This window comes from Oncorhynchus mykiss, chromosome 28 (assembly GCF_013265735.2).
Source record: "Oncorhynchus mykiss isolate Arlee chromosome 28, USDA_OmykA_1.1, whole genome shotgun sequence".
Classification (NCBI taxonomy): domain Eukaryota; kingdom Metazoa; phylum Chordata; class Actinopteri; order Salmoniformes; family Salmonidae; genus Oncorhynchus; species Oncorhynchus mykiss.
In genome coordinates, this window is record NC_048592.1 from 35,892,856 (window position 1) to 35,918,962 (window position 26,107).

The window sequence follows — 26,107 nt, forward strand, 5'->3', positions numbered from 1 at the left end:
TTCTCTACTTCCGCTCTGCCTTTCTGCAATTTCTCTTTCATTTATTATTTCTCACTCCAAGGGGCTCTCCTTTTGGATGTGGCCTTTTTCAACTTTACTGGAGCTATAGCATCAATGGTTGCCCTTAATTTGTTATTAAAGTTAACTAAATGATCATAAGAGAAAGGCAGAACAGGTGGTGGAGTATTGTTTATACACACGGGCCAAAATAAGAGCTACATCAAATGCATGAGGAGTAGATGGAGTTAAAGGGAGAGTAAGAAAGATGGGAGATAGACACTTACAGCCGTATTCAGGAGCAAAATAGTGCTGGTTCGTTTCATCATCCCGATGATGCTGCACATTTCCGTAGATCGCCTCTGGGAAAACTAGGAAAGGGACGAACAGACCAGAGTAAAAAAATAAGTCTCCATCTCGTTCACGCTCTCGAAAATAGATTATATTCACAATTACTCTTCAACAGGTTATCTAAAAAATAGTTGTTTTTTTTATCAAGTGAAGGGCAGTCTTGAGAACATAAACCACAACAGAACTTAGTTCCTAAATTAGTAGTGGATTGTAGACTAGAAGGGGGGAAAAAAACAACAGTGACAAATAGGATTCTTACCATTGACAAACAGCCTATGCCACACTGTAAACAAAACAGAAAGACACTGAGAATTCAAACAAATGATCATGCCCCAAGAGGAAAAACTGAGGAAAAGTTAGGTATTTATTCAATTATATACAGTACCAGTTAAAAGTTTGGACACACCTACTCATTCAGGGATTTTTCTTAATTTTTTTTACAACGTAGAATAATAGCAAAGACATCAAAACTATGAAGTAATCTAGTAACCAAAAAAAAAAAGTCAAATTATATTTTTTACAAGATTCTTTAAAGTATCCAGCCACCTTTTGCCTTTGACAGCTTTGCACACTCTTGGCATTCTCTAAACCAGCTTCATGAGGTAGTCACCTGGAATGCATTTCAATTAGTTAGTTTGTGGAATATCTTTCCTTCTTAATGTATTTGAGCCAATCAGTTGTGTTGTGACAAGGTAGTGGTGGTATACAGAAGACAGACCAACTTGGTAAAACACCAAGTCCATATTATGGCAAGAACATTTTAAATAAACAGAGAAAGAACAGCTCAAATAAGCAGAGAAACGACAGTCCATCAATACTTTACTTCAGGAACTTTGAAAGTTTCTTCAAGTGCAGTCGCAAAACTCAACAAGCACCCTGTTGAAGTAGGCTCTCATGAGGACCACCACAGGAAAGAAAGACCCAGAGTTACCTCTGCTGCAGAGGATAAGTTCATTAGTTGCCAGCTTCAGAAATTGCAGCCCAAATACCAAATAAATGCTTCAGAGTTCAAGAAACGTTTCACCATCAACTGTTTAGAGGAGACTGGTCGAACTGCTGCAAAGAAACTACTACCAAAAGGACACCAATAAGAGGAGACTTGTTTGGGCCAAGAAACAGGAGCAATGGACAGACTGGTGGAAATCTGTCCTTTGGTCTGATGAGCCAAAGGGTGGCTACTTTGAAGAATCGAAAATATGTTTTGATTTGTTGAACACTTTTTTTTGGGATACTACATTTTTGGGATACTACATATGTGTTATTTTATAGGTTTTGATGTCTTCACTATTATTCTACAATGTAGAAAACAGTAAAAAAAGAAAAACCCTTGAACGAGTAGGTATCCAAACTTTTGACTGGTACTGTAATCCCCATTCAACTTAATAGAATGTGATATCACTGTAGGTCTGTTAGAGGGGTACATCGGTAACAGCCGTCTCTTATTACCATTGTTCTTTGTTTTTTGGTGATTAGATAAACACCCGCGTTGTAATTCTCCAATCTTTTCCCTGCAAATGTCCACTTGTGCACTACCTCTGACGATTTTAAAAGCATAGCATTTCCTATGATTTAAATCCAACTAGCGTCAGGGAAAATGGTGGAGTACTGGTACTCTCTCCCCCCCCCCTCCCCCCCCCCCCCCCCCTCCTCCTTGCCCTGTAGACCACATACCCGAGCCAATCTTGATGAGTCCGTTGTGCTGGATAAAGATGGTGTCACACGTCAAGTTACCATGGACTATGGGCGGGTGGCAGGAATGCAGATAACTAAGGATATAAATTCGCATTCGTATTAAAAAAAACTAACCTTTTTTGCGTGCGTGTGATTTCTGTCCTGTGTTAAAATCAAATGTCAGTAAGATATTATGTCTTGTCATGTGCTGTGTATAATCTACTTCATAAATCTTCTACAGGAGAAGCAGTTTCACATCGTTCAGCTCGATGTTAAAGTTGCTCATTTATAGTAGTTAAATATAATCCAATTTAAGAAACATGGCAGTCAGATTCTCCCCAAACCTGCTGGGATACTGCTGTGTGGAGCCGCCATCTTCTTTTTTTCCTCTTGTTACCATGTGGTGTAAAGTACTTAAGTACTTTAAAGTATTTTTACTTAAGTAGCTTCAGGTATCTATCTGTACTTTTGATATTTTTGACTACTTTTACTTCACTACATTCCTGAGGAAAATAATGTACTTTTTTTACCCCATACAATTTCCCTTTGAATGCTTAGCTGGACAGGAAAATGGTCTAATTTACTTAAAGAGAAAATCCCTGGTCATCCCTACTGCATCTGATCTGGTGGACTCACTTAATAAATGTTTTGTTTGAAAATTATGTATGAGTGTTGGAGTGTGCCCCTGGCTAACAGTACATTTAAAAAAAAAACAAGAAAATCGTGCCATCTGGTTTGCTTAATAAGGAATTTGAAATTATTTACACTTAAGTATATTTAAAACCAAATACTTTTTTTTTTTTTTTTTTTTACTTAAGTAGGATTTTACTGGGTGACTTTCACTTTTGAGTCATTTTTTATTAAGGTGTCTTTACTTTTACTCAAGCATGACAATTGGGTACTTTTTCCACCACTATCCTTTAGATATATCACTGAATAAATAGAGTTCACACAAAATATACAAAACCAATATTATATCACTGTCATCTGAATTGTAGTTGAACTTTTGGTTGAAAATTTTTAAAAAGTCAACGTCATTTTAACTAGATTTGAACCACAATTTGACTGTTGGTTTATTTCAAGCAAAATTCACATTGGTTGAAAATCAACCAAAAAAGGGACCGATTTTGTGTTACACATTTGCATTTGGGGGGGGGGGACATCATTTTGGTGAGTTTTGAGTGACAGGTTGAATGGTGCTGTGTTTCTTACCTCAGAGCTGACAGAATCTGAGTGCACCATCGCTTCCATGCCTAAAAACCGACCACACGCAAGCAGAGAAACAGTTTTACTGAATGACTTAAAGAGATACAAAAACAGTGGCCGTCTACAAAATCTCACACCGTCTGGATAAGTGTTTAACCTACTGGTGCAATCTGAGCAGGTGGTCTGGAATGCGTCCAGAGACAAATACAGGATAAGTGACTACGAGAAACGTTCTAAATCCTATATGTTGTGGTAGTTTTAAAGCCAAACACTGGATGGCGCTATTCCCAGTTGAGGTTTGATGGGGGAGGAGGAAGACGAGTGGGAATGGACCATAGAGATGCTAGATTTGACAGCATGGGTAACGCCATTCAGGCTACCCATAGGAATTACCCACCCACTTGACTACTTTAAAATGGTGGAAGCCCTCAGTCTTTTGGTCATTAGAGGCCTCTATCATTCTCTATGGAATGGACTCACCTTGACATTCATGGTCTTGTGGTTTTTCTTTGTTTTCTTTAAGAACTGCTTGAGACTGCCTGATGACATGTACTCTGTGATGAAGATCACCTGAGTTCGGAGATAGACATGGAGAGATAGACATGGAGATATAATGAATGGAAGGGGGAGGGGCATCAGTGTTCTTGGAAAAACTTGTTTATCCGAAAAGGTGTAAAATTATATATCCATATACTATCGTCATTGAAATTCACAAGCCATTTTGAATGGACTTTTTTTTTAAAGGAGGGGAATTACTTCTCCCGGATGCTGACAGTTTGTTCCTGTGTACAGTATGTACTGGTTACCTGTGAGTGTGTGTGTGTGTGTGTGTGTGTGAGAGAGAGAGACCAAGGTCATGCGTGCTCATGTCCCTCACCCTCGCCCGACTCTCCCTGGTGTCCAGCCAGTACTTATGGAACTTGACAATGTTGGGGTGATCTACATGCATCAGGCTCTCAAACATCTCCCTCATTCGATCCTGCAAGACAAACAACCATGAAGACCCACACTTCTGAAATGTTTTACTGTCTTTATTTAACTAGGCGAGTCAGTTAAATAACACATTCTTATTTACAATGATGGCCTTGTTAACTGCCTTGTTCAGAATGACAAACTTCTTGTCATTGATCGCATAACCTTTCGTTTACTGGCCCAACGCTCTAACCACTAGGCTACCTGCCCGCCCCATGAGCTCTCAAAGCCGGTTATCAACATCACTCTTTGACACACACAACAAAAATATCTACCTTCCTAGTCCTGCCGGGTCAAACTTCGTTTTTTTTTCTTCTTTTTTTTAACCAGATTCTGCCTTTTAAAAAATGGGGGGGGGGAATAATAAATAAATAAATAAAACAAATCAGGACAGGATTATCAAAAAGATACCTCGTGAGATTTGAAGACCTTCTTATCGGAGAACTGCACTTCGTTCCACACCACCTCTACCCCCTCCTCTGTGTCCATGGCCAGTGAGGCAGTCTCGATGCCCGGGACATTCCCCTGACTCACCTACAAAAACAGAGGAAAGCGTAGGTCCAAAGTATTAGTCAGCCTTCTTCGAAACTGTTAAAATGCTTCCCTCTGTGGCCTGGCTGCTCCAGGGGTAAAGCCGGTCTCCAGTGTTGGCATAGGTTAGAATCTGGCCTACTGTCATGACACATCTCCATCTTTCCCCATTGTCATCCTGCATCTGTTCAACAAAAGTCAGACAAAGAAATGTATAATGCTTCCCTCCTTCTTCCCCTCCTTGAGGAAATCAGTGATACAAAACAATTGAATAGGCGAAAGCCTCTTAGTTTTTCACCAATCCAGACATGTCAGTTCAGCGATTACTTCAAAAGAAAATGAGGATTTGTTAGAAGTATTCAAATGAACCCTGGATTCGTGCTGCATGTTATAGTGGTTCATTTTAGAGGTACACAGAAGCAAAGCTTGGGACCATTTAAAAATGAACAAACATTGTTTACAACTTCCAATATGTTCTAGAATAGACACTGAGTGTACAAAACATTAGGAACACACCTCATCTACACTGATTGAAGTGGATTTAACTAGCGACATCAAATCAGTAATCATTGACTGACCGGCTGTAAATGAAAGCTACGTCATAGAAAGAGCAGGTGTTCCTAACGTTTTGTACACAGTGTATTACTCAAGTATCCTCATAATATGTCTGGTAGTTGAACAACTGAACCATCTACCACACCTGACAGGGAGTTGCAAAGGACAGTATAAGAACATGTTAGAAAAAACAACACACATTTTACATTAGTTCTATTTTGCGTAAATGAGTCTAAATTGAATAAGTCAATGCTCTTCGGACTCACGCTGTAAGGGATCAAAAGGAAATGATCCCGTTCCAAACGGACTGCACGCTATCCTGTCTGGAGAGCAAAACCGGGGGTCAACACAAGGAAGATGGTCGCTAGTGAAAGTCTACACACCCCTTGCATAGTCTTAACATTTTCTTAAAACATTATCTAAATAAGGGAATACATGTGGATGTTCTAATGATCTACAACAACCTACCCCACATTTACAAAGTGAACGAATTGATTGTAAATTGGAAAATGTTCTCTTATTAACAAAAAAACACAAACAAGTGCTGGTCCCATGTTTCATGAGCTGAAATAAAAGATCCCAGAAATGTTCCATACACACACACAAATGGCTTATTTCTCTAAAATGTTGTGTACACATTTGTTTACATCCCTGTTAGTGAGCATTTCTCCTTTACCAAGATAATACATCCACCTGGCAGGTGTGGCATATCAAGAAGCTGATTAAAACAGAATGATCATCATTACAAATCAAATGTTATTGGTCACATACGCATGTTTAGCAGATGTTATTGGTCATCTCCTAGCAGATGTTATTGGTCACATACGCATGTTTAGCAGATGTTATTGGTCATCTCCTAGCAGATGTTATTGGTCACATACACATGGTTAGCAGATGTTATTGGTCATCTCCTAGCAGATGTTATTGGTCATCTCCTAGCAGATGTTATTGGTCATCTCCTAGCAGATGTTATTGGTCACATACACATGGTTAGCAGATGTTATTGGTCACATACGCATGTTTAGCAGATGTTATTGGTCACATACGCATGTTTAGCAGATGTTATTGGTCACATACGCATGTTTAGCAGATGTTATTGGTCATCTCCTAGCAGATGTTATTGGTCACATACGCATGTTTAGCAGATGTTATTGGTCATCTCCTAGCAGATGTTATTGGTCACATACGCATGTTTAGCAGATGTTATTGGTCATCTCCTAGCAGATGTTATTGGTCACATACGCATGTTTAGCAGATGTTATTGGTCACATACGCATGTTTAGCAGATGTTATTGGTCACATACGCATGTTTAGCAGATGTTATTGGTCATCTCCTAGCAGATGTTATTGGTCACATACGCATGTTTAGCAGATGTTATTGGTCATCTCCTAGCAGATGTTATTGGTCATCTCCTAGCAGATGTTATTGGTCACATACGCATGTTTAGCAGATGTTATTGCGGGTGTAGCGAACTGCTTGTGTTTCTAGCTCCAACAGTGCAGTAATATCTAACAATACACACAAATCTAACGTAAAGGAATTAAGAATATATAAATATTTGGATGAGCAATGAATAGAATGCAGCATATACATGTGAGATGAGTAATGCAAAATATGTGGTTTAATTTAAAAAAATGTAAACATTAAAGTGGCCAGTGATTTCAAGTCTATGTATATAGGGCAGCAGCCTCTAAGATGCTAGTGATGGCTATTTAACAGTCTGATGGCCTTGAGATATAATCTGTTTTTCAGTCTCTCGGTCCCAGCTTTGATGCACCTGTACTGACCTCGCCTTCTGGATGATAGCGGGGTGAACAGGCAGTGGCTCGGGTGGTTGTTATCCTTGATATTTTTGGCCTTCCTGTGACAAGTCAATGACTTCCTGTAGGGGTCCTGGAGGGCAAGTAGTTTGCCCCCGGTGATGCGTTGGGAAAGACCGCACCACCCTTTGGAGAATCCTGTGATTGCGGGCGGTGTAGTTGGCGTACCAGCCGGTGATACATCCCAACAGGATGCTCTCAATTGTGCCTCTGTAAAAGTTTGTCAGGGCTTTCGATGCCAAGCCAAATATCTTCAGCCTCCTAAGGTTGAAGAGGTGCTCTTGTGCCTTTTTCACCACACTGTCTGTGTGGGTGGACCATTTCAGTTTGTCAGTGATGTTTACCGAGGAACTTTAAGCTTTCCACCTTGTCCACTGCGGTCCCGTCAATGTGGATAGGGGTGCTCCCTCTGCTGTTTCCTGAAGTCCACAATCAGCTCCTTTGTTTTGTTGATGTTGAGTGAGAGGTTATTTTCCTGGCACCACACTCCCAGGGACCTCACCTCCTCCCTGTAGGCTGTCTCATCATTGTTTGTAATCAGGTCTACTACTGTTGTGTCGGAGGCGTGCGTGGCCACACGGTTATGGGTAAACCGAGTACAGGAGGAGGCTGAGCACACACCCTTGTGGGTCCCCTATGATGAGGATCAGCAGAGCAGAGGTGATGTTTCCTACCTTCACCACCCATCAGGAAGACCAGGACCTAGTTGCACAGGGCGGGGTTCAGACCCAGGGCTCCGAGTTTAACGATGAGCATGGAGGGTACTATGGTGTTGAATCCTGAGCTATAGTCAATGAACAGCATTCTTACATAGGTTTTCCTCTTGCCCAGATGGATAGGGCAGTGTGCAGTGTGATTGCATCGTCTGTGGATCTACTGGAGTGGTAAGCAAGTTGAAGTGGGTCTAGGGTGTCAGTTAAGGTAGAGGTGATATGATCCTTGACTAGTCTCTCAAAGAACTTTGATGACAAGTGAGTGCTACGGGGCGATAGTCATTTAGTTCAGCTACCTTTGCTTTCTTGGGTAGAGGAACAGTGGTGGACATCTTGAAGCATGTGGCGACAGCAGACTAGGATAGGGAGAGATTGAATATGCCTGTAAACACTCCAGCCAGCTGGTCTGCGCATACTCTGAGGACGTGGCTTCCCCAGCGAGGGTTATCGCGATTAAATGTCTTATTCACGTCGGCCACGGAGGAGATCCCACAGTCCTTGGTAGTTGGCCGCGTCGGCGGCACTGTGTTATACTCAAATTGGGCGAAAAAGGTGTTTAGCTTATCCGGAAGCAAGACATCGCGGACTCCCTTTGTAGTCCATGATTGTCTGTAGACCCTGCCACATACGTGTCTGAGTCGTTGAATTGCGTCTCCACTTTGTCTCTGTACTGATATTTTGCCTGTTTGATTGCTTACGGGAGGGAATAACTACACTGTTTAAAAAAATATATTATAATATTCGGCCATATTCCCAGTCACCTTGCAATGGCTAAATGCAGTGGTTTGCGCTTTCAGTTTTGTGCGAATGCTGCCATCTATCCATGGTTTCTGGTTTGGGTAGGTTAAAAGTCAGTGGGTACAACAATACATTTCCTGATAAACTCAGTCACCGTATCGGTGTACTCCTCAATGTTATTCTCAGAGGCTACCCGGAACATATCTCAGTCCGCATGATCAAAACAATCTTGAAGCATGGATTCCGATTGGTCAGACCAGCGTTGAATAGACCGTAGCTCGGGTACTTCCTGTATGAGTTTCTGCCTATAGGAAGGGAGGAGCAAAATGGAGTCGTGATAAGACATACCGAAGGGAGGGCGGGGGAGGGCCTTGTAGGCATTTGAGTAGCAGTTGTCCAATGTTCTCAGAGCAAGTGCTACAGTCAATGTGAAGAGTACTTCGGTAGCGATTTCCTCATTTTAGCTTTGTTAAAATTCCCTGCTACAATAAATGTGGCCTAAGGATATGTGGTTTCCAGTCCAGTGTAGTTTTTTGAGAGGCCGTTGTGGTATCGGCTTGATGGGGAATATACACGATTGTGACTATAACCGAAGAGAATGCTCTTGGGCGGTAATACGGACGGCATTTGATTGTGAGGTATTCTAGGTTGGTTGAACAAAGAAACTTGAGTTTCTGTATGTTATCACAATCACATCATGAGTAGTTAATCATGAAACATACACGCCAGCCCTTCTACCCGTAGAGATCTTTATTCCCATCTGCTTGATGAACTGAGAAACCAACTGGTTGGACAGACTCAGACAGTATATTTCGAGAGCCATGTTTCCGTGAAACAGAGTACATTACAATCCCTGATGTCTCTCTGGAAGGAGATCCTCACCCTGAGCTCATCAACTTTATTATCCAAAGACTGAACATTAGCGAGTAATATACTCGGAAGCAGTGGGTGATGTGCGTGCCTCCTGAGTCGGACTAGAAGTCCAACCCCGAATACCTCTTCTCCGCCGGCTGTGTTTTGGATCAGCCTCTGGAATCAATTGCCCTGGGGGGTACGAACAAAGGATCCAATTCAGGAAAGTCGTATTCCTGGTCATACTACTGGTGGGTTACCGCCACTCTGATGTCCAGGAGTTCTTTCCAGCTGTATGTAATAACACCCAAAATAATTCTGGGCTAATAATGTAAGAAATATCACAGAAAAAAAAATACTGGGGAGCAGCAACATGTGAAGACGAACAATTTACTATTAATACTTGACCAACACGTGTTCATTTTGTAACATTTAATATGGAATCGAACCCAATTTACTAATCTGGATTTTTTTCCTGAATTTTTTTGTCTTTTAATCGTAAAATATCGAGACAACGGCCGCGGGCTCACCTGACACGGACTCTGTTTCCCGACCTAGACGTGGTAATAGCGGCTATCATTAAATCTGAACAGACTGTGATGGATAAGGTGGAGTCACTATCCACACAAATACCTATTCTCGCCACCGAGGTATACATAAAGATCGACTCCGTTAACGAAGACTTGACAAGACATGACACCCGTCTGAATAGTCTGGAATATGGCGCAAATATTTACTCCGACACAGTGGTGACACTGGAAGAGCAAGTCACTCGGCTTTCATCAGATGTCATCAAACTCACTTCCAAGGTTGAGGACCTCGAGAACAGACAGCGGCAGGGGAACTGTCGCATTTTCGACAGGAGAGAGGGACTCGAGACCGTAGGCGGAATGCGGCCTACCCTGTCCATAGCTAAACTGCTACAGGAAATTCTAGGCCTCGATTACACACCCACCCTTGACAGGGAGTACAGAAGCATACAGTCTGCACCAAAGAATGGGGAGCCGCCCAGAACCATAGTAGTTAAATTCCACTACTTTCAGGAGGAGGTCGTCTTCCCTAAGGCAACGCGAGAGGCTCCCATCACCCACTATGGCCAGAATATTCGCATTTACCCGGACTACACGGTGGTAGTCATGAAGAAGAGGTTCAGTTTAACATGGTAGCCTTTTGCTCTAGTCTTGGAGAGGTAGGTAGATGCAGCCTTCCAACAGGGGGAAGACCAGCATAGGGGTCCAAGGTTTTCTGGCTATTTTGTTGTTTTTAGCCGTTTTTTTTCCCCTTTTCTTTATTACTCTGACCTTTCAGCACACTGGCCATGAGATCGTACTTACATTCATTTCTGATTACTATGCCTAATTCACATACTCTAGGCTCCACAAGCTGTATCAGCTGGATCATGAAAGGTATTAACCAGGTGGTGAAACGTAGTCGAGTGTATGCTCATCTTAAGTCCTGAAATCAGTTTGCAGTTTTTCTCCAAGAGACCCATCTCCGGTCCAGCGACCATGACAAACTAAAGAGAGGATGGGTAGACCAAATATTTCACTCCAACTTTGTTACTAAGGCCAGAGGGGCAGCCATCCTTATCATAAAAAAGCACCCCCATTTGTCTCCTCCAAAGTAATTTCAGATACTAATGGCAGATGGTGATGGGGAAATTGTTTAGCACACAGGTTATTCTAGGCTAACCTCTATGGTCCTAATTGGGATGACGCTCAATTTCTCTGAACTCATCGCAACACTTTCTGACCTTAACTCTCATCATTTGACATTGGGTGGAGATTTCAATTGTGTATTGCATCCAAGTCTAGACAGATCCAGACCGAAGCCCAACAATGTAATTTCAAAATCAGGCGCAGTAATCAACTCATTTCTAGAATCCTATAATTTGTCTGATCCATGGAGGAGGAGCAATCCCACTGTTAAACAGTACTCCATTTTTTCCCTCCAGTCCACCGCTCATACTCTAGGATTGACTTGTTTCCTCCAGTCCACCAATCATACTCTAGGATTGACTTGTTTCCTCCAGTCCACCAATCATACTCTAGGATTGACTTGTTTCCTCCAGTCCACCAATCATACTCTAGGATTGACTTGCTTCCTCCAGTCCACCAATCATACTCTAGGATTGACTTGTTTCCTCCAATCCACCGCTCATACTCTAGGATTGACTTGTTTCAGCCAGTCCATCAATCATACTCTAGGATTGACTTGTTTCCTCCAGTCCATCAATCATACTCTAGGATTGACTTGTTTCCTCCAGTCCACCGCTCATACTCTAGGATTAACTTGTTTCCTCCAGTCCACCAATCATACTCTAGGATTGACTTGTTTCCTCCAGTCCACCAATCATACTCTAGGATTGACTTGTTTCCTCCAGTCCACCAATCATACTCTAGGATTGACTTGTTCCTGCTGGACAATATCATTCTTCCTTTTGTAACTAATAGCCAATATCACAGCATTGTTATCTCAGACCATAGCCCTGTCCAGCTAGATATCCTCTTTCTGGACAGTACTGTGTCACAATGCGCGTGGTGACTTGACCCACTACTACTATCCTGTAGTGCCTTTAAAAAAAATACATATCAACTCACATTGATGTCTTTTTACAGATCAACTGTACCCCTGACGTGTCTCACTCTACTGTGTGGGAGTCGTTAAAAGTATATCTAAGGGGCCAAATGATTTCATACATGACAAACAGCGCACCAAGCGCTTATCGGAGCTATCGCAACTCATTCTAGATGTGGACAACAGAGACGCCTGTTTTCTGACTCCTGAACTCTACAAAGAGAGACTGCTACCACCAATCTGGAATTTGACAATCTTTCCACCAAACAAACGGAGCAGCTTCTGTTTTAAGTCGAGGTAAAAAATTCTATGAACATCTCACCAGCTTCGACAATCCGCTGCTAGCAGCAGCAGCATACCTGAAATCTGTGTTAACAGCTGATTTAACTTCTACCTATCCCAAAGAAATCAATCAATTTAAGCAATTCTACTCTGCTCTTTACTCGCCAGAGGCTCTTCCTGACACATCTCGTATGCATACATTTCTAGACATCCCCGGTCTCAATTCACATGAACAACCAACATGGATGCCTCAATGAGTGAAAGATGAAGCTACTCTGGAAATCCAGTCCATGTAGAGCGGTGAAGCCCCCCGGGTCTGATGGCTTCCCTATTGAATTTTCTAAAGCATTCTCCTCTAAATTATCCCTTATCCTCAGCTCAATGTACAAGGAAATCCTTTCTAGTCAGAAACTGCCACAGACCGTTACCCAGATGACTATTTCGGTTTTGCTTAAAAAAAAAAAGGGCAAGAATCCCCTGACTCATACCAACCCATAAGCCTTTTGTGCTGCGATTATAAAATTCTCACTTACAGTCCTCTCGTGCCATTTAGAGACAGTGATGCCTAATATAATTAACTCTGACCAAACCGGATTTCTCAGGTAATCTTTTTATTTTGATTTAATGTTCTGATTTAATGTTCTTTATTCTGCTCACTGAACAGCCAGAGTTTCTCATCTCTCTTGATGCCGAAAAGACTTTCGACCGGTTGAGGGGAAATATCTATTTACAGTACTAGAGGGATGATTTGAGTTTGGCCCGTCATTCCTATGCTGGATTAAGATTTTGTACTCGTCCCCAGTGGCTTCTGTTCACGCCAACAATGTTACCTCCAGATACTTCCTTCTCCACGGGGGGGGGGCCAGGCAGGGTTGCTGTCTATCCCCTTTCCTATTTGATATGGCTATTGCGGGCAGAGGAGAGGATTAAGGGAATATTAAGGGGCAACATAACATAATTATATGCAGACAATCTTCTTTTATACATCTCTAACCCTGTGGAGTTTATACCCTCTCTCTAACCCTGTGGAGTCTATACCCTACTTCGCCAAACGGGTGACGATTTAACAAAAGCACATTCACGAAAAAATAACAATCGTTGCACGAATGTACCTAACCATAAACATCAATGCCTTTCTTAAAATCAATACACAGAAGTAAATATTTTTTTAAACCTGCATATTTAGTAAAAATAAATTAATGTTAGCAGGCAATATTGTCTTATTTCACTGTAGAGCCTCTAGCCCTGCTCAATATACTTTATCCAACCCTTTAGTTCCACCTCCCACACATGCGATGACATCACCTGTTTAAATGATGTTTCTAGAGATAATAACTCTCTCATCATCACTCAATGCCTAGGTTTACCTCCACTGTATTCACATCCTACCATACCTTTGTATGCAGAGCTCATGCTGCTAGGTGACCTAAACTGGGACATGCTTAACACCCCGGCCATCCTACAATCGAAGATTGATGCCCTCAATCACACAAATTATCAATGAACCTACCAGCTACAACCGCAAAGCTGTAAACACGGGCACCCTCATAGATATCATCCTAACCAACTTGCCCTCCAAATACACCTCTGCTGTTTTCAACCAAGATCTCAGCGATCACTGCCTCATTGCCTGCATCCGTAATGGGTCTGCGGTCAAACGACCACCCCTCATCACTGTCAAACACTCCCTAAAACACTTCAGCGAGCAGGCCTTTCTAATCGACCTGGCCCGGGTATCCTGGAAGGATATTGACCTCATTCCGTCAGTAGAGGATGCCTGGTTATTCTTAAAAAGTGCCTTCCTCACCATCTTAAATAAGCATGCCCCATTCAAAAAAATGTAGAACCAGGAACAGATATAGCCCTTGATTCTCTCTAGACCTCACTGCCCTTGACCAGCATAAAAACATGCTGTGGCATTCTGCATTAGCATCGAATTGCCCCCGTGATATGCAACTTTTCAGGGAAGTTAAGAACCAATATACACAGGCAGTTAGGAAAGCTAGAAATGTGCATTCTGTTGCAGAAACTGCAAAAAGTTATGGGGCTGTAAAGTCCATGGAGAATAAGAGCACCTCCTCCCAGCTGCCCACTGCACTGAGGCTAGGAAACATTGTCACCACCGATAAATCCACTATAATTGAGAATTTCAATAAGTATTTTTCTATGGCTGGCCATGCTTTTCACCTGGCTACCCCTACCCCGGTCAACAGCCCTTCACCCCCCACAGCAAGCCTCCCCCATTTCTCCTTCATCCAAATAGCTGATGTTCTGAAAGAGCTGCAAAATCTGGACCCCTACAAATCAGACGGGCTAGACATTCTGGTCCCTCTCTTTCTGAAATTATCTCCCGAAAATGTTGCAACCCCTTATTACTAGCCTGTTCAACCCCTCTTTTGCATTGTCAGATTCCCAAAGATTGGATAGCAGCTGCGGTCATCCCTTTCTTCAAAGCGGGAGACACTCTAGACCCAAATTGTTACAGACCTATATCTATCCTACCCTGCTTTTCTAAGGTCTTCGAAAGCAAAATTAAACAGATTACCGACCATTTCGAATCCCACCATACCTTCTCCGCTATGAAATCTGGTTTCAGAGCTGGTCATGGGTGCACCTCAGCCACGCTCAAGGTCCTAAACGATATAACCGCCATCGATAAGAGACAATACAGTGCAGCCGTATTCGTCGACCTGGCCAAGGCTTTCGACTCGGTCAATCACCACATTCTTATCGGCAGACTAAACAGCCTTGGTTTCTCAAATGATTGCCTACTACTTCTGAGAGTTCAGGGTGTCAAATCGGAGAGCCTGTTGTCTGGACTTCTGGCAGTCTATGGGGGTGCCACAGGGTTAAATTCTCGGGCCAACTCTCTTCTCTGTATACATCAATGTCGCTCTCGCTGCTGGTGATTCTCTGATCCACCTCTACACAGATGACACCATTCGGTATACCTCTGGCCCTACTTTGGACACTTAACTAACCTCCAGACGAGCTTCAATGCCATACAACACCCCTTCCGTGGCCTCCAACTGCTCTTAAATACAAGTAAAACTAAATGCATGCTCTTCAACCGATCGCTGCCCGCACCTGCGCGCCCGTCCAGCATCACTACTCTGGACGGTTCTGACTTAGAATATGTGGACAACTACAAATACCTAGGTGTCTGGTTAGACTAAACTCTCCTTCCAGACTCACATAAAACATCTCCAATCCAAAGTTAAATCTAGAATTGGCTTCCTATTTCGCAACAAAGCATCCTTCACTCATCCTGCCAAACATATCCTCATAAAACTGATCATCCTACCGATCCTCAACTTCAGCGATGTCATTTACAAAATAGCCTCCAACACTCCTCAACAAATTGGATGCAGTCTATCACAGTGCCATCTATTTTGTCACCAAAGCACCATATACCACCCACCACTGCGACCTGTATGCTCTCGTTGGCAGGCCCTCACTTCATACTTGTCGCCAAACCCACTGGCTCCAGGTCATCTACAAGTCTCTGCTAGGTAAAGCCCCACCTTCTCAGCTCACTGGTCACCATAGCAGCACCCACCCGTAGCAGGCGCTCCAGCAGATATATCTCACTGGTTACCCCCAAAGCCAATTCCTCCTTTGGCCGCCTCTCCTTCCAGTTCTTTGCTGCCAATGACTGGAACGAACTGCGAATATCACTGAAGCTGGAGACTCATATCTCCCTCACTAGCTTTAAGCACCAGCTGTCAGAGCAGCTCACTGCACGCCCATCTGTAAATAGCCTATCCAACTACCTCATCCCCATACCGTATTTATTTATCTTGCTCCTTTGCACCCCAGTATCTCTACTTGCACACTCATCCTCTGCACATCTATCACTCCAGTGTTTAATTACTATTTTGTAATTACTTTGCCATCATGGCCTATTTATTGCCTTACCTCCCTTGCACACAATGTATATAGACTTTCTACTGTATGTTTGTTTATTTCATGTGTAACTCTGTGTTGTTGTTTGTGTCGAACTGCTTTGCTTTATCGTGGCCAGGTCGCCGTTGTGAATGAGAACTTGTTCTCAACTAGCCTACCTGGTTAAATAAAAGGTACAAATATATATTAACTAGGGAAATTGTCACTTCTCTTGCGTTCATTGCACGCAGTGTCAGGGTATATGCAACAGTTTGGGCCACCTGGCTCATTGCGAACTAATTTGCCTAAATTTTACATAATTGTGACGTAACATTGAAGGTTGTGAAATGTAACAGCAATATTTAGACTTAGGGATGCCACCCATTCGATAAAGTACGGAACGGTTCCGTATTTCACTGACAGAATAAATGTTTTGTTTTTGAAATGATAGGTTCCGGATAAGACCATATGACCATGACCAAAGACTAGTATTTCTGTGTTTATTATAATTAAGTCTATGATAGAGCAGTCTGACTGAGCGGTGGTATGCAGCGGCAAGCTCGTAAGCATTCCTTCAAACACAGCCCTGTTTATGACTTCCAGCCTATCAACTCCTGAGATTAGGTCAAAAGGCATATGAAATATAAAATGGTAGAGAGAGAAATAGTCGACATGTCATAATTCCTATAATAACTACAACCTAAAAAAAACTTCTTAACTGGGAATATTGAACCACCAGCTTTCATATATTCTGAGCAAGGAATTTAAAAGTTAGCTTTTCTTTTTTTACCTGGCACATATTGCACTTTTCATTTATTCTCCAACATTTCTTTGCCCAATTTAAACCAAATTGAGCATGTTTCATTATTTATTTTACACTAAATAATTAGATTTTTGTATTCTATTAAGTTAAAATAAGTGTTCATATTGTCATTATTATAACAAAAAGAATCAAATAAAAAGAAATAAATAATATTTTTTTAAAATCGGTATCGCCGTTGAAAAAAATCATAAAAAATTGGTCGACCTCTAGTTAAAGAACTCCCTTAAAATCTTCCCAGGGTCACAGATTGACTTGGCATTCCAGTTCTGGCATAGGAACGGTGTAATATTTTTTTGTGACCTATTTGTTGATAACACATTAGTCTCATTCGATACTCTGAGTGTTGACCATAATATTCCCAATAACTACTTATTTTATTAGATACACAGATTTGCCAAAAAAAAACATTTCCCTTAATTTCCACTCGAGCCTACTAAGTGTCAAGGTGCTTAGATCTTAACCCTTATCTGAAGGGCACAATCTCCAGATTATACGACATAATACTCCACATTAATCCGCCTTTCTGTGCTTGGGTCCCAACAAAGTTTGACTTAACCTGGTCTCCATTAATACCTGGAGAGGCTGTCTTCTACTTTGTGCAACTTGCATCGTTTGGTAAGCAGTCTGTTCTAGTGGTCATTTGTGCTGATAAGAATTTATTGAACTTATTTTTATTTTCCATTGTTTGTTTCAATTACTGTTTGTTTCTTTCCTATTTAACTTACTTTTATAGATGCCTTGTTGGGTGGGTGGGTGGTTTGAAGGGAGAGGGAGGGAGTGAGGGGGTTGTACTGTTTTTGTTGTTATAGCCGAAAAATCTATGAATAAAACGTTAAAAAGTTCTCTCTAAAAAAGTGCAGTTGTCACCCAACACAACGCCACAGATGTCTCAAGTCAAGTTGAGGGAGCGTGCAATTGGCATGCTGACCACAGGAATGTCCACCAGAGCTGTTGCCTTAGAATTGAATGTTCATTTCTCTACCATAAGCAGCCTCCAATGTAGTTTTAGAGAATTTGGCAGTGCACCCAACCAGCCTCAAGTGACGCCCACGTGTATGGCGTCGTGTGGGCGAGCAGTTTGCAGATGTCAACGTTGTGAACAGAGTTGTGGCTTGGCATTCTGGTATGGGCAGGTATAAGCTACAGACAAACAATTGCATTTTAAAAATCAATGGTAATTTGAATGCACAGAGATATTGTGATGAGAGCTTGACGCCCTGATGTGAGGCATCATGTTATGGGTATGCTTGTCATCAGCAGGGACCGGGGAGTTTGTCGTGATTAAAATAAATATGAAAAGGAGCAAAGCCCGGGTAAAAATAAAAGTATTTTCAAAACCTAACCCTGGAATAGCTTTATTTTTCAGCAAGACAATTACACACATTTTCATGGTTAAGACACACCAGAATGGCTTTCCAAGAGGTGTTGAGTGTTGCTGAGTGGTTAAGTCGGAGTCCTGACTTAACATTTGCTTGAATATCAGAGACATGGTTTGAAAAAAAATAATGTGGGGGGGGGGGGGGGGGGTATGTAGTTCTGTAGAAAAACAAATTTGATCCTTTTTCTAGATTAAATTCAAAGACAGCAGAATGTAAATAATGTGTAAGGGGTGTGTAGATTTTCACTACTAGAACTACCTTTATTTCTGGCATTAATAACCATTCACTGTATGCACCGTCTCCAAATCCTGTGATTGGACGTGAAGTAGAAAGCAACAGTATCCTATTTATTGGAGATGGTAAAACGTGAGAGGCCCATTGTTTTGAATAGCCTAACTACATGTCAGGCCACACAAGGTCACCTTTAAAAAAAAAACATTTAAAAAGTAGCCACCCCCCCCCACTGCTTTGGGAATCAGTTGAGGGATGGGGTGGGACTAACCGTTCAAATTCAGAGACAAGAGTTCCATGACATGCTTATTATTTTGAGTTCTGATGCGATACCACAGTTTAACTCATTTAAAAAAAGGCATTTATAAGTTAGTATCAAGTTTCACATGTATTTTTACATGTCTTACAGAAGTACAGTGAAATGCCTTTCTTGCAAGCTCGAAAACCCCAAAATGCAGTAATCAATAACAATGTAATACTAAAAAAATAACAAAAAAAGGTAGAACAAAAACACAGCAGATATAAAAAAGACAACGAAGCACGCTACAAACAGGGTCAGTCAGTTCCAGTCACATATTAACAATGTGAAACTGAATTGATCAATCGCAGATGAAGGACAGCAGCACCTCCGCCTCACAGATGAACCCCCATTCCCATATGGGAGGACACATAAGCAGTCTTCAGACTGTAAATACAGGTCCTCTTCATTAACGTCGTACCATAAATAAATAAATAAATAAATAAACATGGAAAAATTACAACATAAAAACAGAAACCTTTAAAAAGTTGGGTTCATTCCATCAAAGAGTGGGCCACCAACAAAAAAACGTCAACAATGGGGAGAATGAATTGCATGACAATTTCACAAGCAAATAGCACTTGATAAAACACAGTTGGACTGTCATTCGCATGAAGAATGGCATGCGGATTTCCTTGTACAAGTTGCAGTTCATGTCACAGCTCAAACATATTGGATACGGAAACTACCTGCAGTTAAGACGGGATAGTCTAGAAATGTAAAAAAAAAAACACTGGTGTAATGTACTCCTTTTTAGTGGTCACTGTCAAATAAACAATAGTACCCAGAATTGTAGCCAATCCAGCACAATATTTAGATGTTCTCTCATTCATGAATTAGTACAGTGTCTTGTAGTTCTGTCTTGCACAGCGATGTAAACAGTTTGTCGGACCACTGCAGTCTTCAGTACGCATAACAGCAGGTTCCGATTACCATGCTTCCCCTAAAAAAAGGTTGCAGGATGTATAATCTCTCACTCACACACACACATCCCAAAAATGGCACCCTATTCCCTATATAGTGCACTACTTTTCACTAGAGTCCTATGGACTCTGAACAAAAGTAGTGCACTGTAAAAGGGAATAGGGTGCCATTTGGGGTTCAGACATTATCACTCAGTGGGAGGGCTGTTGTTGAGAAGAAACATCTATAAAAAAAATACTTTACTGTGAGGTTTTTCCACCAGCGAGCCCATTAAAAAAGTTACTTATTCAAGGCCTGAGTCATCCACTTTATCAAAATGTAATAGGCTGTGGTTTAGACTGGAGTTGTACAAGTGTCTTATTTGTGACGTGCATTGTGCACAATCTGCCTCAGACTCCGTGGCGTCTCAGTAGGCCAAATGGTGAAAGATTGGAGGGCTGGAAAACCACATACCCCACTGTGACCAACTGGATATCGAACCAGTGTTGCCTGCAGGCCTCCAGACAGTATTAGCCCTCTGAGGTAAAGCCGAGAGTGCAGAACTTAAGTTTGAAATAAGCCCTAAAGTTTTTATTCATTTCACCTTTATTTAACCAGGTAGGCTAGTTGAGAATAAGTTCTCATTTACAACTGTGACCTGACCAAGATAAAGCAAAGCAGTTTTACACGATTGGTTGTCTCTCTGTTGTATCAACACAAAAAAAGCTATTGGTTATCAAAAGTACACCAACTAAAATAGACAATATTATAGCTACATATTTGAGGCAGAAGTCTACATTAGGGGCCACTGGTTATTGCAATTCTAAAAATGTTCATGCAGTTTCTCTTTACTACACAAAGGTTGGTAGGCACAACAAAGCAGGAGTTGGAACCAAACCAGATTTGCCTGTTCTTGCTTAGAGATGTTACCCCAACAGGTCCTAGACGTGCTCAATGGGATTGAGATCCAGGCTCTTTGCTGGCCATGGCAGAACACTGACATTCCTGTCTGGCAGGAAATCACGCACAGAATGAGCGGTATGGCTGGTGGCATTGTCATGCTAGGATGAACCTGCAGGAAGGGTACCACATGAGGGAGGAGGATGTCTTCCCTGTAATGCACGGCGTTGAGATGGCCTGCAATGACAAGCTCAGTTCGATGATGCTGTGACACACCGACCCAGACAGACCCTCCACATCGATCCTGCTCCAGAGTACAAGCCTCGGTGTAACTCTCATTCTTTCGACGGTAAACGCAAATCCGACCCTCCCCCCTGGTGAGACAAAACCGCGACTCGTCAGTGAAGAGCACTTTCTCCCTGTCCCGTCTGGTCCAGCGAAGGTGGGTTTGTGCCCATAGGCAACGTTGCTGGTGATGTCTGGTGAGGACCTGCCTTACAACAAATCTACAAACCCTCAGTCCAGCCAGACTTTTCACATTTAGTGCAACATTGAATTACGTCACCAAGCAGTGTGACTAGATCAGCTTGCTGGAGCAGGTAATCTATAGTTGTTTACATGCACTGGACAGACAAATGTAGGGCACGAGATGCGACTGAAATTTGAAGGTGGGGAGAGAGCAAGAGAGGGTGGAGGAGGAGGCTTGGCTTGAAGTGCTGGGCATCTTATGACATGCATTATCTGAATTAGGCCCACAGAATTATACCTACGGAGAAGCAGCTTCTATGGAGGAACTTTGAATGTCTTTGAACTTCAGAGAGTTGGCTTAACTAATGTCGGACCAGAGCTAGCTAACAAGCTTGTATGTGCAGAGCAGCACCAGAATAAAGCCCATCTTTAACTAGCGTTGGAAAAGTTAATCCATTTTTCTCTCTTTCTAATTTTGATTCTGAGAAACCTGCAATATTGCCTTATTTTACATGACCCATTTACAAAATGTTATTCCTTTGTTGCAGTGTTACATTGATCCACTTTGTCTGAAAAGCTTATAGAATGTTAAAGTGCCCTTCAAAATGGTTATTTCTTGCCCGCTTTTTGGCAGTAACCTTCATACTGGTTGAATCAGGCAGGAATCAAGCTCACAAAGCCAGTTCCTGTACGCATGATGTGACCCGCATGTCAACAAATAGCAATTTGCCACAGTCACTGGCTAATTATCTCAGGCAGGCGATCACAGTCACCACAATTCTTAGTGTTTCCCCTTTGCCAAGGAATGCATTGTGCCTGAGAACTCAAGCAGTAAATTAAAACTCTTCAGCTCACTTTAACAGGATTGGGTCAATTCCATTTCAAGTCTGTTAAAGTCATTCGTTAATGAAACATGTGTTAACAAACCCAGGGAACACGTCACAACACGGTCACGCTACCTGAGAGTTCCAGTCCCCCCCTTTCGGCACGTTATCAGACTGACTGCAAGCATAAAGGCTTACTGCTGTGTAAAAATAACTACACTGAACAAAATCTGAAGGATTTTACAGGGATAAAGTGCATAAGGAAATCAGTCAATTGAAATAAATGGTCATTATTGGAGGCCGGTTGGAAGGCCTCACCCAATTCTCTAAAACATTATTGGAGGCTGCTTTATGGTAGAGAAATTAACTATGGCAACAGCTCTGGTGACCTGACCGTCTGGTGCCAGGACAACAACCTCTCCCTCAACGTGATCAAGACAAAGGAGATGATTGTGGACTACAGAAAAACGAGGACCGAGCACACCTCCATTGTCATCGATAGGGCTGCAGTGGAGCAGGTTGAGAGCGGCAAGTTCCTTGGCGTCCACATCAAACAAACTAACATGGTCCAAGCACAAGTTGTGAAGAGGGCACGACAAAACTGCACATTTTAGAGTGGCCTTTTATTGTCCCCAGCACAATGGGCAAGTCCGTTAAGAACAAATTCTTTATTTACAATAACGGCCTACCAAAAGGCCTTCTGTGGAGACGAGGGTTGGGATAAATCTTGGCAAAAGGGAAATGCTCACTAACAAAGACGTAAACAAATTTGTGCACAAAATTTGAGAGAAATAAGCCACTTGTGCATCTGGAACATTTCTGGGATCTTTTATTTCAGCTAATGAAACATGGGACCAACACTTCACATGTTACATTTATATATTTTTGTTCAGTATAATTACAAGTCACAAGTCCTGTGAACGTTACAGTGGAAGCCACAATGTCATTCAAATGAATACAGGAATCCCTTGGTCATCTTGAGGGTTGTTTGCTTCAATATGCATACATTTTCAAACATTGTCCTCCACTCTCTTTCATCCCCTGATAGACATTTACTCCCATCGTTGGCATTGATTAGATTCATTTATTATGATTTGCGTCTTTGGGGTCTTAAGTCTTAAGGCAGCATCTGTGGAGTAACTCAAACCCCGGATACATTTACCACATTGGGACGGTATGAAGACAGTGGCCTAGTTCCTGCAACATTGTAAAAATCTAATTTCCCTTCAATAAGCCTTGAGATAAAAAGAGGAGATACTCCAGCTCACACGCTCCTCTTGATCTTGAAGCGTTCAGCTCATATGTAGAGTACGGAGTTACTGTTGGCTTGTACAAAAACCCAACCTAGTGTTTTGGTGATATAAAAAGGTATCTCTTGTACCCAATATTTTCAAAGAAAGGATCATAGAAAACATTGAATAATTGTGTACTGGCTACCAAAAAACATCTTGAGGGTTACAAAGGGGGAAAAAAAGAAAGACTATAACTGTGCTATGCAAAGGTATTTCCGATAGCAACCATATAATATCATGCATTATTCCAGTGGTGTAGCCTGTTGTGTAATATAGTAATATTGTCCACTTTAAACGGTAATATTGTCCACTTTAAAAAGGGACTTCTGTATTCTCCATCATTGGAATAGCAGCTCTTGCAGCAGGACTTTTCAAAATGTCTCTTTTTGACGATGTCCTTGAGAACGCAGTGATTATGAAGTGCCCTTCCATCTACTCAAAACGTTACGGTAATTCTTGGCAAGTCGCTGTGCACTGTTTTGTAGACATATGTCACATGTCCTTATCTCACAGGGTCCATCACTATTGACTGTAAAGAATGTCGTCGGCGTGTGGTTCCGGTGTGGTAGAAAAGATAATATTGATGTTCAATCTCATAGATGGGCCACATTATTGATTGCCCCGGCCGACCTTGGTGTCACGGCAGTTATCTGGAAAGCAACTGTACAGTACACTTATAGTTCACTATAAACCAGCCACAAACTTTAAGCGATGACTCATGCAACACGTGTGTTTAGCTGGGCCAGAGCCTGGCTGTGACAGAAGGCAACAAATATGAAAAATTAAATACATCCATACATATTTCTGGGGGGAAAAGGTTGATCTCAGCTACAGTAATGACAGATCTGAGAAGAAAGATTTTGTTGAAAAGGTCTTAAATTTTGGCTCTTCAAAAAAAAGAAAAATACTTTCTAACTGGTGTGACGACCCTCCCACTCTGTCTGCCGTATTCTCTCTTTGCTCTTGTTTTCCTTATTAGGATGCCGGTGGGCGGAGTTGGGAGGGTCGTCAGCTACATGGGAAACACCTGGGCCCGGTGTGTCCCAGGATAAATACACCACTTCCCCATTCACGGAGGAGACTCTCTCCATGCAGACACACCTGGGCCCGGTGTCTCCCAGGATAAATACACCACTTCCACATTAATGGAAGAGACTCTCTCCATGCAGACACCTTTCTAGATTTTGTTGTGTATCTTGGTGGCCTTTTGGTTGTTTGCTTTGGCACCTTTCAACACCCTGCAATATCACATCCATGCATGCAAAAAACACTCACTTACACTACTGATTACTGATTACACACACCATTGTATATTGTACTTAGTTTACTCCTTATCTCCACGTTGTCTCCCTTTTTGTTACGGGCTTTGAGCCGGTTCGTGACACTGGCGCAGAGGAAAAAATAAAGAGGGACTGAGGTAATGTAACTTCTCCCTCCAATCACTTACATTCCTTTGCTGCCCCCCCCTTCTTATGTTGGGGATCCTCCCCTTGAATGTGATGGAAAGGGAGCATTTTGGAGGAAGGATTTTTTTGGAATGGAATGCAGCCCAGGAGAGAGGTGACATGCTATTGCAAATTCTCTAAAGTGAGAGGAGGCCTGGCCAATCAGTGGACCAACAAGTAGTGGTGTATTCATTAGTCGGATTCCGTTGCAAAAACGCTCTGCAACGGTAACTGCTTACCGTTTGCTCTATGAACCAACCGGCAGCAAACGAAACGGGGAGGGACCTATCTGAATTTGGCCAGTAGAAACTTTTTCTGTTGCAAAACATTATCCAATATAATTTGATTTGTTTAACACTTTTTTTTGGTTACTACGTGATTCCATGGGTGTTATTTCATAGTTGATGTCTTCACTATTATTCTCCAATGTAGAAAATAGTACAAACAAAGGGGAAAACCCTGGAATGAGTAGGTGTGTCCAAACTTTTGACTGGTACTTTGCATACCAAGCCATGAACATGAGTGACTGACAGGTTTTCTGTGTAAATTCCCATGGGTGCAAAGCAACACCGCACACTCATGGCATACGTTTACAAGTAGTGGCTAGAGCGTATTCCGCCCACAAAGCCCAGAGTTTTAGAAACAAGTAAAAACGCCCACGTCAGTTGCCTTTCCAAGAAACCTGGGGAGAAGAAAAACACAACAGGAACAAACAAGGCCATCTACAGAGCCCCATGTTGCAACACAGATGTCTTTCCGGATGTGCTTTTCGCTGGCAGTGAGCTGAGAGGGTGACAAAGGACAGAAACCCACATCAGACTTGCTTTTCTTTCCTAAAGGGGGCTTTTCGGGTACAAACAAGCTGGTTGTCCTCAAAAGATTGCGGGTTCCAGAGAACATAATAGGAATATTCTTGTTGATGTGGTTCCTGATACGATCTGATAAATCTACCCACCATCTCAGGACCTCCTCCTCGTGACTAGAGTCATATCGTCCAGAGGCAAAACAGACTTATGGAAATGTGCCTAATTGTCCGGGTGAAGAGCACCCCCATATTAGGCCTCTCAAATTGTCTGCAAACTGCCATGAAGATCATGGGTGTGAGGCAGTAGCCTTCTTTACTGTTGAACAGACCGTTATCAGAGATTCTTTCAGACCACTCCCATGTAATTCTCTGAGTATCAGCTCGTCCCCTCAGGCAGACCCTATCGGGTCGCTACGTGTAAGCTGAACAGGTACAAGCATCCTGCGTTATTGCCATGTCCATCAAATACCTAAATAGCAATAAATTAAGTCGAGCTGTGTTCCCGAGTCACTGACAAAATGTGTCAGGGCAGTTGTGCAATATGTATGTGGTTGTACAACGTGTACAATATCTAGGACATGGGTAAAG

At 42.1% G+C, this 26,107-nt stretch overlaps 1 protein-coding gene across 1 annotated transcript in view; it reads right to left on the reverse strand.

Moving 5' to 3' along the window:
- The window catches only part of LOC110509091 (nuclear receptor-binding protein 2), a 55,628-nt gene that overhangs the window by 22,700 nt on the left and 6,821 nt on the right, over positions 1–26,107 (reverse strand). Inside the window, exons 2-8 of the mRNA XM_036966073.1 lie at positions 4,609–4,731; positions 4,103–4,204; positions 3,706–3,795; positions 3,232–3,272; positions 2,020–2,114; positions 608–631; positions 285–368 (exon numbers count right to left, since the gene is read on the reverse strand). Of these exons, the coding sequence (XP_036821968.1) occupies positions 285–368; positions 608–631; positions 2,020–2,114; positions 3,232–3,272; positions 3,706–3,795; positions 4,103–4,204; positions 4,609–4,731 (559 nt within the window). The remainder of the gene's footprint in view (positions 1–284; positions 369–607; positions 632–2,019; positions 2,115–3,231; positions 3,273–3,705; positions 3,796–4,102; positions 4,205–4,608; positions 4,732–26,107) is intronic.